At 34.2% G+C, this 12,045-nt stretch overlaps 1 protein-coding gene across 6 annotated transcripts in view; it reads left to right on the forward strand.

Moving 5' to 3' along the window:
- LOC123566363 (furin-like protease kpc-1) overlaps positions 1-12,045 on the forward strand; it is a 105,603-nt gene that overhangs the window by 63,397 nt on the left and 30,161 nt on the right. For all 6 annotated transcript variants that reach the window (XM_045360365.2, XM_045360359.2, XM_045360360.2 and 3 more), the window contains exons 6-7: positions 5,011-5,099; positions 7,874-8,046. In XM_045360365.2, coding sequence (XP_045216300.1) covers positions 5,011-5,099; positions 7,874-8,046 — 262 coding nt within the window. The remainder of the gene's footprint in view (positions 1-5,010; positions 5,100-7,873; positions 8,047-12,045) is intronic.

Consider the following 12,045-nt stretch of genomic DNA (forward strand, 5'->3'; position numbering starts at 1 on the left):
ACCTTAAATCCTTAGTTCTGGACTGTTTATATTTTTGTTTGTTAATGTTTTCAATTATTTCCTTGTTTTAGAGCTGTCTCACAAGAGGAGACACTTTCATATAACTGAAATACTTAGGAAAAATGATACTTAACCCAATAAAACAGACAAAGATGTTTCTGCTTGTGAACAGATCAGAGGGTTTTTTTTTTCAGTCAAAATCTAATATGCAACCAAACAAGATAAGTACTAGTGACAAATTACCCACTTGCATGGTACAAAGTATCATGTATGTGAAAACATGTTTTTCATTTTCTTCAAACATCAGCAGTCGTAATCAAATCATTTGAGTGGAAGAGAAACATGAAATTTTACAAGCGAAATGTAATGTGTCATAAAAGAGGCACTTGAACTTCAGTAATTGATCTATTCTCCATTTCATACAAGGATACTTGTAACTCCAGGGAAAATTACATTGTTCAAAGTTTCTTCAAACTTGCTACATTTCAGTCTGAAGATTCACATTCTGTCACTTTTGTAAGAGGTTTTGAAGTACAGTTGAGTTTTTTTTTTTTTTTTTACCATTTCTGTATTGTAATGTTTATTTGAAGATACATCAGGGAGTACAATATTCTGTAAATAAGATATTCTAAATAATTAATTGTATCAGGGAATAAAATATTCTGCCAGTTTGTATCGGGGAATAAAACATTCTGTCTATTTATATCAGGGAATAAAATATTCTGTATATTTTTCTCAGAACGTAATATTTTTGTCATTAATTGAAATATTCCATGATATTTTATTTGTGTCAGTAAATAAAATGTTACATGTATTTGTATCAGGAATGGTACATGTATTTGTATCAGGGAATAAAATATAACATTTATTTGAATCAGGGAATGAAGTAGTCTGCCTATTTGAATCAGGGAATAAAAAAGTCTGCCTATTTGTATCGGGGAATAAAAATGTCTGCCTATTTGAATCGGGGAATAAAAAAGTCTGCCTATTTGTATCAGGGAATAAAAGTCTGCCTATTTGTATCAGGGAATGAAATAGTCTGCCTATTTGTATCATGGAATACAACATTCTGTATATTTCTATCAGGGAATGAAATATTCTCTATATTTGTATCGGGGAATAAGGGATTCCATATATTTCTATCTGGGAATAAAATATACTGTGTATTTGAGAGAACAACATATTTCATATATTTATGTTAAGGGAATAAAATATTCAGTATGCTGTATGTATCAGTAGTCATAAAGCACCATAGGGAATGTGATACCGTAATCAACAATTGTTTTAACAACATTTTTATGGTCTGATTTTGCTGGCATCATTAGGTTTTATCATCAGAATTTTCTAGAGCACATTATCATTTATTTATAGGAGCAGTTAACTGTCTTAATTACCAGTATTAAATGATTTCAGGGGAAATGCTTAGTCTAATCAATGTCTACATGTCTTATGTTTTGAAAGACTTGATGGTGGAGAAATCCGTTTTTCTTAGAACTTGTGAAAAGGTACCTGAAAATGTATTGCTGAACAAATAAAAAGAATGCTTGGAGAAGTTATACCTGCATTCATTTATTAATTATTTTACCTTAATTCAGTGTCTGTAACTTTTCATAATTATTATGCTTGTAATCATAAAATATTGAACATAACAATTCGTCGTAATGGTATGCTGTCGTGGGTTTGTAAACTTATCAAAGTCAAATTATCGGTACTATGGAGATTTAAAAAGCAGGAACAAATTAAGAAAAACTTAACTACATAATTATGTAAACAGTATGATTATTTAGTCTAATGGATAACAAAAATAATCGGCATGACTGTTCATGCATGATTGTTGTGTGAATGAGGAAAGAACCACGGTCATGAGAATAAGGAAAATTATCAGCACACCCATCATGTAGCCGCACCTTTTTTTTTTAATAAGAAAGTGAGTAAGACGTATTTTTTATAAAGTATGGTTTTATTATAAATGATAAAACACAGAGTTTATTGAATATTGTTGTGGACTGAAAATGGCCTCAATATAATGTCTGTAAAAGTCTCTGCTTTAAATGAAAGTAGGATGAATGACAGTTTTGTTGTTATGAGGAATAAGTTTTGGTGAAATGTGGGGTGTAAAACATTTGATCATGGTGGTAAAAAACAGAGTGTGCACAGGTTATGGCTCCTGTTGTTTGAGATAAGTATCTTCTGTTGACAGTTAATGCTGTATTTACACATTGATGTATATCTCCTGTCATTACTGTATCATTTAAGGTACCGTAAATATTTTATTGTCCACGTAAAAATCATGCGGTGTGAGATTTGGCAGTCTTTTTATTTAGTTTTCAGTGCAATATGCTTTGTATAGTCATTACTTTATTGCGAAAATTCTGTATATAAAAATAAAAATGGATATATGAAAAAATGATTGCAGATTTTAATTAAATTTCAGTCAGCCGGCACCCTGACGTTATTCAACACAAAACTTAAGTGATTTAAGAATAAGTTTTAGTTTTCGTAAGATTTCCTTTCACAAATGCGAACATTTGAGAGAAAAAGTAATTTGTCAGTCTGTTCTGTTCTATTCTGTGTTATGTCTGTCTGTCTGTCTGTCTGTCTGTCTATCTGTCTGAAACAGTGGGAGGGGAAAAACTCCGACATCGAGACGGGTGTTATTCTGCATCATTTGAAATATGAGATAGATCCTGGCAGTCAAAATATACAGCATGAGATCTTGTTAGTATAATGTTGGTCTAAACGAATATTTTGATTTGATTGCTGCAGACAATATTGGCATCTTGAATTGATTGAATGCTTAAACAGTATACAGGAGACTTCCAGCCAACTAAAATTTGCCTTTAATAGGAACATAAAGATACACACTGCCAATACAATTCTCTAATACATTGCAAATACTGTCTTTGGCAAAAAGTTTTCTTTGGCAGGACTTGAAGATATTTAGCAGCTGATCTTGATTTAACATTTTTTCATTAATTTTGCAAAGTCAGCTGTCTTGGATATTTAAGGACAGAGTTTGCATTCAAACTAAAAGAAAGTACAATCTAACCCTATACAGGATGTCATGTTGATATGAAATCACAGAGAAGGATGTCCTGTTGTTACTGTAGTGCTGGGCTGTCTGAGCTTGTAGGTCGGACTTCCAGTTGTAACTTACTTTAAAAAAGGTCTGCAAAGTGTGTGCTTACACTAGTCAGAGAGCCCTCAACCTCTGCCCACACTGAAGTATACTTTTAGAATAGGTCATATGTCTTTAATAAGAAAGTTCAAGATTCAGGACCAGAGTACATAGTTCTTGTAACACCAGGAATTAAAGCATGAAGCAAGAGTACATTGTACTTGTAACACCAGGCAATGAATCATGAAGCAAGAGTGTGTATTACATGCAGCACCAGGAACATAAGCCAGATATAATGCTTGTAACACTAGGAAATAAAGCATAAGTCAGAGTGCATATTACTTTGCAGTACCTGGAAATAAAACATGAAGCAAGAGTACATAATACTGGAAACACGAAGAAATAAAACATGAAACTGGAGTACTAATACATGTAACACCAGGAAATGAAACCTGAAGCTAGAGTACATATCTGTTGTTTTTCATGGGTCCATGACCACTGGTTTAAATTTAAGGTGAAATGTGAAATGTTGTCAGGAGAGCATGTAAACATGATTTTCTACTCCATTTGAAAAGTACATAATGAGCTGATCATTTGTTTATCTTTAATTAGGTCTGTCTGCTTGGGATTTCGGCTGAAGAGAAAAATATATGAGTTTTCCAAGAAATATTTACTCACAGAGAGTGTGATCTTCTAGCTTTATGGGAGATTATATTGCTCTTTTAATGTTTGCTAAACATTTTTCATTGCTATATTTCTTCGGGTTTGTTTATGATGTGCCATAAAAAAGTCTTTAATTGTTTTCCTCCTGTTTTCTGGGTTTTGTTATACTCCAGCTATGTTACATTATGTTGTCTTTTTCAGTAATTAACTTTCTTTCATCCATTCAAATTCAGTGTGAGTCTTAGAAAACGAAAAAAATGTAATGTGGCTTCGTAGGTATTGGTTAAATAAAGTATTCTTAAAAATTAAACCCCCTATGAAAAATGCATCTAGAAAATACAAAGAAAACGGTGAATGGTTTTATATATTTAAAGATCGTAACAAAATTATTATACTTTAAGTAAGACAAATATCAGTGTATTTATTTCTGTTCTGTTTTGCTAAAAATATATATATTATGGGAAGAAATGGGAGATACTCCCATCATAGAGATAATATAAAGTTTGATCATTGAGGTGTGCTCAATGTTTAACATTTCACACTGTGTTGTTAGCCTGGTTCTTTTTCCTGTAAAACTTATCATTGTGAAACTGATCATTGAAATCACAGGTACTCTCCCAGTCTATGATAAGTTGATGGATTTTAGGTAAAAAACATCAGTCCCAAGTGCCAAAACAGCCTACCTGTTCCATTCACAGGAGATCTCATGTCAAAAAAAAATGTCAGACATGTTGTTGTAAGAATTTAAACAGGGCCACTGTAGTACAGCATCCCATCAGATGTACCTGATGAAAAGTTAGATTTCAAACAAGAGATAAGTTTTGCTTTATTTTCATCAAAACATAACATGTTGTAGAAAACAGTCTCTCACATCACCGGCAGGTAGTATAATGTTTGTGAGGCTGCTGTTTCTTCAGTTTTCTTAGTAGTACTGTTTGATATGATAGTTGTTTGTTGTCATTCCTTGTCTTGATAATGCTGAAGGGAATATAGCTGTTGAGTTGAACTGCAACTTGTCTGTCGGTTTGGTCTGGTCTGGTCGAGTTTCGGTTGGGTTGGGTTGGGTTCAGTTCAGTTATACTGAGGTGAAGTTGAAAAATGGCAATACACCTAGTCAAATTTAACATATTTTTTCTTTCACCTATTTGTTCACCAGTCAGTAAGTCTACATAATATTATATGCTGAGTAAATGTTCACATGTTCTTATGTATGGGATGATTTGTTTCAGACATGGTACCAGGTGTGCGGGAGAAGTGGCTGCTCAGTCAAACAACAGCGAGTGCAGTGTTGGTGCTGCTTATGATGCCAAAATAGGAGGTAATGGTCCTTACCAACAATCTAAAGTTAAGAGTTTTTAATCGAAAGTCCATAAACTACGACATCCCAAAAATAATAATAATTCTGAGTGTACAACCAGAAGTACAAACTGCATCCAGATTGGCACAGTAGAGAAGGTTTACCTAGTTTCTTTTAAAAGTAAGAAGTAACAAGTCAAATTAATAAACTGTATCAGTAATAAGCCTTCCCAAAAATCCATTGTGGTATACTCTACAAGCAGCAGTCGAAAAGCAGTGACACCCCAACAAAATTCGTAGGGAGAGTTATAACTAACAGAAAAAATGAAATCCTAAATTTTATAACAGTACATTCAAATAGTTTGTTATTTTAGAGACAACAGCTGTTGTTAGTGAAGATTTACAGAGCATAAATGCACTCGATGTATTTCTGGTATAGTTTATTACAGGAAATTTTTTGAAGGCAAATATCATTTGAAAATAGAAATTCCAAGACATTTTAGCAACTTCGGTTCTAAAAATATCAACACAATATCATAATTGAATTGTTAAAATGGCCATGTGTTCATACCATATGGCATTGTACAATGTTTCAAATTTTACTTTGTAAATTGAATTGTGGTTGAAAGCACAAATAATAGATTCCAGAAATTGATGTCTTAATTCCCAGTGCCATTTTTGGTTTCAACAGCAAAAGCTTTGATAAAGGGGCTTGTTTCATCTGAATCCTTTGTTTTCTATGACAATTTGATAAAATGAAATTAACTTTTAATCTTTAGACTGCTGGCAGCTAGTGATTTTGCCTTTGCGACCAGTGCAGACCAAGATCAGCCTGCACATCTGTGCAGGCTGATCATGGTCTGCACTGTTCGCTATTCAGTCAGTAAATTAGCAGTGAACACCCCTGAAAAAATAAATGGTATTGCCCAAATTGAATGATGGACCAGTTCATTTTAGAAATTTAGCAGGCTAAATGGATGTATAAGGATATTGAACAGTGCATGTGGAGAAGACTGTGCATTTGAAACATCATGAGCATATTGTAATAATGTTTAAAAATTGCACTGAATTTGACAGAACAGGAGTTAAGACAAAAGAAAAATGAAATGAAGGAACACAAAGTAAAAACAGAATGGGGATCTGCAATGCTTGCAGCAACAAATGAGGCAGAACTGTTTTATAGGAACTAAAAAAAAAAACATGCACAGTTTCACCATGCAAGCTCCTTATCTCAATTGGTTAAGCATGCTTATTGCTTATCTGCTGATATCTTCAGCAATTTCATAGATCGCAATTAAAACATTAAACCACACAACTTTCAGCTGCAATTACATAGACCTCGTTTAAAGTAATAAAACCACACGTTTTTCAGCAGCAGTTATATAGACCTCAAAATATTAAAACCACACAACTTGCAGCTGCAGTTACATAGACCTCGTTTAAAGTAATAAAACCACACGTTTTTCAGCAGCAGTTATATAGACCTCAAAATATTAAAACCACACAACTTGCAGCTGCAGTTACATAGACCTCGTTTAAAGTAATAAAACCACACGTTTTTCAGCAGCAGTTATATAGACCTCAAAATATTAAAACCACACAACTTGCAGCTGCAGTTACATAGACCTCGTTTAAAGTAATAAAACCACACGTTTTTCAGCAGCAGTTATATAGACCTCAAAATATTAAAACCACACAACTTGCAGCTAAAGTTACCTAGACCTTATTTAAAAAATTAAAGCCACACAACTTGTACGTAGCAGCAGTTACATAGATCCCAATTAGAACATTAAACCACACAACTTGTAACAACAAGTACATACAGCTTAATCAAAACATTAATGCCACACAATTTCATGATCATCAACAGTCATATATAGACCTTAATAAAAATGTTAAACCTCAAGAATAAACAGGGTATTTACTGTGGATGGGGTAATACCTTGTATATTCATCTTCAAATAATTTTCTACTGTTTTGATATTTCTGGACTAATTATCAGTCATTTTGTATGTAGAGCCGGGTATCTACACTAAAGAGAAAAATATTTGTATGTAATGGTAAACTCAGTTGGTCTGGAACCTAAGCTAAGGATCATGTTCTGACTGCCCACAAGCCAGCAAACAATAAACTGAGTTTCAGTTATGATACAGATATTATGCAGCTATAAATGTGCAAATTTAAAGGAAACCAGACATACTAATTATTTAAAAGTTACAAAGTATTGTTTGTTGATCAGACAATAAGGGCTATTCTATTGGATAGTTTGGTTTGTTTCTGGGTAATATTGACATATTGGCACAGTAGCTGTTGCTGTTTGAACTGTCTTTGACAAGTTATACACGGTAATTGATCTGTTTATGGAAAGCAAAGTCATGTTTACTCAATCAATGAACACTTCTTACCAGATCACAGAAGTTGAGAAATTTAATTCGATTTCCTGTCATGTTAACTAAGGATAACCCAAACAATGCCTGGTGAAATAGTTGCCAAAACTTCAAAAAACTGAAACAAGATGAGTCAGCAGCGCTGAAAAAATCCCTAGAACTCGAGGCTGACTCCTGGAGATTTTAGGTGTTGGAATGTTAGAAGGTGATGTGACATTCTATGACATTTCTTGTATATTTCAGGTGTATGAATCTTAGATGGTGATGTGACAATCTGTGACATTCCTTATTTTTCAGGTGTAAGAATGTTGGATGGTGATGCGACATTCTGTGACATTTCTCGTATATTTCAGGTGTAAGAATGGTAGATAGTGATGTGACATTCTGTGATATAAATTATATATTTCAGGTGTAAGAATGTTGGATGGTGATGTTACAGATTCTGTGGAAGCTCATTCTCTAAGCTTGAACCCTCAACATGTCCAGATCTACAGTGCTAGCTGGGGACCAGATGATGACGGCAGGACCGTTGATGGACCAGCGACTCTGGCGCGCAAAGCTTTCTATGATGGCATTACAAGGGTAGGTATCGGAAGATTCTGTAAAACACTTACTTACGAAAGTGTTTTTATTTTCCCATTTGATGACAGTATATAAAAATTGCTGTGTCGGTTTGTCCATCTAGATTTTGGACAGGGGCTGGTGGGGATGCAAGTGTAACATTTTTCTATTGTCTTTGGTAGATAAGATTTGCAGAAAAGTTTGCAGTTGAAGTTACTCTTGGCCGAGTCAGTCTCTCCTAAAAAAAACCCAACTATGTATGAACACTAGTGCTGAAAAAAAGCTTCACTGAATTTACCTTGAACAAAAAAAGTTGAAAAAGGTTAGATACCAGATCTTTTTCTGTGACATCAGTTTTGAAAAACGTAATTTGTGCCAGTTTTGATAAAGCATTTTCTGTTTCTGAATTATTTTTTTTTAAAGAAATGACATTCAATCAAAAATAGCAGAAGATTTGTAGGAAGGCGGGTGTATAATATTCAGAATGTGTTCAACATGGATTACTTGCGTCTACCAGGCAGGAATGCTGTCCATATGTTTCATGTCTATTTTTTGAAATCAGATAGCACCAATTGAGTGTAATAGTTCCATAGAGCTTTATGATTCCCCTGGCACGGCTATGAATGGAGCCAAATGAACATAATGAACTCAATGATTGCAATAAAGAAGCAATGATTGCATACTTGTTTTCAAACTGAGCAATGGTAGCAGAAGGTCATTTACTTACAATAATGAAGTGGAAAATAACTCCCATTTATAGACTTTACCTTTACAAAATAAGGCAGGTGAATAGATACTAGAAATCAGTCATTTCATTTTCATTGTGCGGGATAACTAAAGAAAAAATGTGGTAGATAAAAGAGTCATTCAGTGCATTATTCAGTCCTCAGCTTTTTCATTGAAGGTATTATTGAAGTTTGTAAGTCATAAATGTGTTTTTCAGAAATAGAGATTAGTGCTGTAAGATGTCAGGTTTAGCTCTGGTACCTCTCTCAACATAATACTTTGTTTCGGGTATTGATATAGTGCAGAGGCCCCAGGAAATGTTGGTGACTGGGTCAGTAAGGAGACATCACCAGTAAATCTGAGGGTTCTTGCATATGTTTAATACACATAAATAAACTTTGTTATCCCTATTCTTGCATACAAACAGTAAATACTAGAGATTAGATTTAGCATTTTAAGCTGGATATTTTTTTGTTTGTATCCACATCCTGAAGAATTAAGTGATTCACAAGTGGGAATGGATTGAAACTTGACATGTTCACTTACACACTGTGATGATCTGACATGCATTGCATGAGTTTCATAACTGTAGCTTTTTTTACCATTTTATGCCCCTTTTTCTGACTGCAATTCAATTTTAAGTGCAAACAGGTATTTCATTCTCTGTATAGGAAGAGAAGGATGAAAGAGTTTAACAGTCCTTTAAAGCAAAGTTCTTGTCTCCCCCCCCCCCCCCCCCCACACACACATTTTTGCTTGTTTATGTCAACTTTTTTCACAAGGCTGCTGGTTCCTGTCCTGTGACAGCTCTGGTTGTGAAGATTCTTGTTGCAGACTGAAGTTATTAAATTCTTTTTTGTCCATTTAGTGCTATGCAGTTGTTTATCTGTTTTAAAGGTCTGATAACTGGCTATAAATACTGCACTTTGTTTACCCAACATGTTCTCGAGCAGTCGGGCAGCTGTATGTGCAGTCTTGTTGTAAACATGTGCTGTCTTAATTGCCCAGATTTTATTGATGTGAGCTTTAATGAGAATTGTGGTCAGTGTTGGGGGTCTGTGATAAAACACAGAGGTATTAATAATGGAACGGAGCACAGACCTTGTTATTTACTGTTTTATTATTGATAGATTATTTCTGATTAGTTGTTTGATGAACAGTGAATATTATATTTATACTTGCCAACAATGTTAATTAAAAGGCAAAAAAAAGTAATTAACTTTTATGTAATAATAAATAAGTCTGATTCTTTCACTCCTTGTTATTAGCAGGCACTTGCGGGTTGCCTCTTTTGAAGAAGTACTTTGAAACTTTATACGAAAATGTGTTAACCCACAACTTACTTTATTTAGAATCATAGTGAAAATATGGTTCCCATTTAGCTTGTCTATCTTCCAGCAATGGGGATGTCGTTCTCAGTATCAGTTGAAATCTTAATAGAATGTATTTGAGCCGTGCCATGAGAAAACCAACATAGTGGGTGTGCGACCAGCATGGATCCAGACCAGCCTGCGCATTCGCGCAGTCTGGTCAGGATCCATGCTGTTCGCTTTTAAAGCCTACTGCAATTAGAGAAACCATTAGCGAACAGCATGGATCCTGACCAGACTGCGCGGATGCGCAGGCTGGTCTGGATCCATGCTGGTCGCAAACCCACTATGTTGATTTTCTCATGGCACGGCTCATTTGTGAAGCAGGAAGCTTTGTTTATATTTACTTTTAAAAAACAACCAGTTGTGAACATCATATTCTAATACATGTATATACTGAATATACTTACAGGATAAAACAGTATCAGTGTGAAGTGCTTTTTAATGACACTTAGTATAAATTGACGTAGACCAGTATGAGTGTATATTCCAAATATATCCCTTCCTTTATGGTAGTTCAGCACGTTTGACACAAGTATAGTTGTACTGAATGCTTTCAGACTTCTCATAAATCTTTAGCATCCTGAAATGATTATTTTGAGACAGGTACCATGTATTGGACTTGAAATTTACAAAATTGTGCCCCTGTTTCAATTTTGCTGAAGCTTTTGTTTGCAAGTTAGTACAAGATCGAGGGGTTTTAAATAGTTGAGCATGCTCTCATTGTTACTTTGACTGATTTGAAGATATTGGTCCTCCAAATTAGTCAGTTTTCAAAATAGGCTTCTGAAGACAAAATTCACATCGGAGATTTAAAAGAAAGTTTTAATGGTTGTAGTTTTTACATGCGATCACTTATATGGCCAAATAAAATGTATAGGTCCATATACTTAATTAATTACGATTTGCCAGAAATCACTTGGAGTTGTTACTTCTTTTATTTTATTTTTATATTTTATGCTATTATTTTTAAAAAATCATTTTATATAAAAAACATTTCCACAGTCAAAATTAATCTTAAGAAAGACAAACATTCTTGCTGGTTGTTTAATACTTGATACATAGGATATAAAGATTCCTGGCAACATTTATGCTACCAGTGTAACCGCTACCAGGCATTATTCTAGGTTTTCCAGATAAATGATGTTACACCATTAAATTTCAGTTGATCAAACATAAAGAACTACCTTAAGCAAGGTTTGAATGATAGCCGTAGAATAAAATAGGCAGCAGTTTGTTCAAATTTTACATTTTTAGCTCGACTATTCGAAGAATAGTCTAGCTATTCTACTCACCCTGGCGTCCGCGTCGGCGTCGGCGTCGGCGTCACACCTTGGTTAAGTTTTTGCATGCAAGTACATACAGCTATCATTTAAAGGCATATAGCTTTGAAACTTATTTATTCTTTTTCTAGGTCAATTACCAACCTCACTGGGTCAAGTTCCATAACTCTAACATGTATTTTGAGCAAATTATGCCCCCTTTTGGACTTAGAAAATTCTGGTTAAAGTTTTACATGCAAGTTACTATCTCCAAAACTAATGCAGATATTGAATTGAAACTTCACATGTGTCTTCGGGGTTATAAAACTAGTTGATAGCACCAAGTCCCATAACTCTGACCTTCATTTTGGCCAAATTATGCCCCCTTTTGTACTTAGAAAATTTTGGTTAAAGTTTTGCGTGCAAGTACATACAGCTATTACTAAAAGGCATATAGATTTGAAACTTATTTTTTCTTTTTCTAGATCAATTACCTACCTCACTGGGTCAAGTCCCATAACTCTGACATGTATTTTGGCCAAATTATGCCCCCTTTTGGACTTAGAAAATTCTGGTTAAAGTTTTGCGTGCAAGTACATACAGCTATTACTAAAAGGCATATTGATTTGAAACTTATTTTTTCTTTTTCTAGATCAATTACC

This window comes from Mercenaria mercenaria, chromosome 8, assembly GCF_021730395.1.
Source record: "Mercenaria mercenaria strain notata chromosome 8, MADL_Memer_1, whole genome shotgun sequence".
Classification (NCBI taxonomy): Eukaryota; Metazoa; Mollusca; class Bivalvia; order Venerida; family Veneridae; genus Mercenaria; species Mercenaria mercenaria.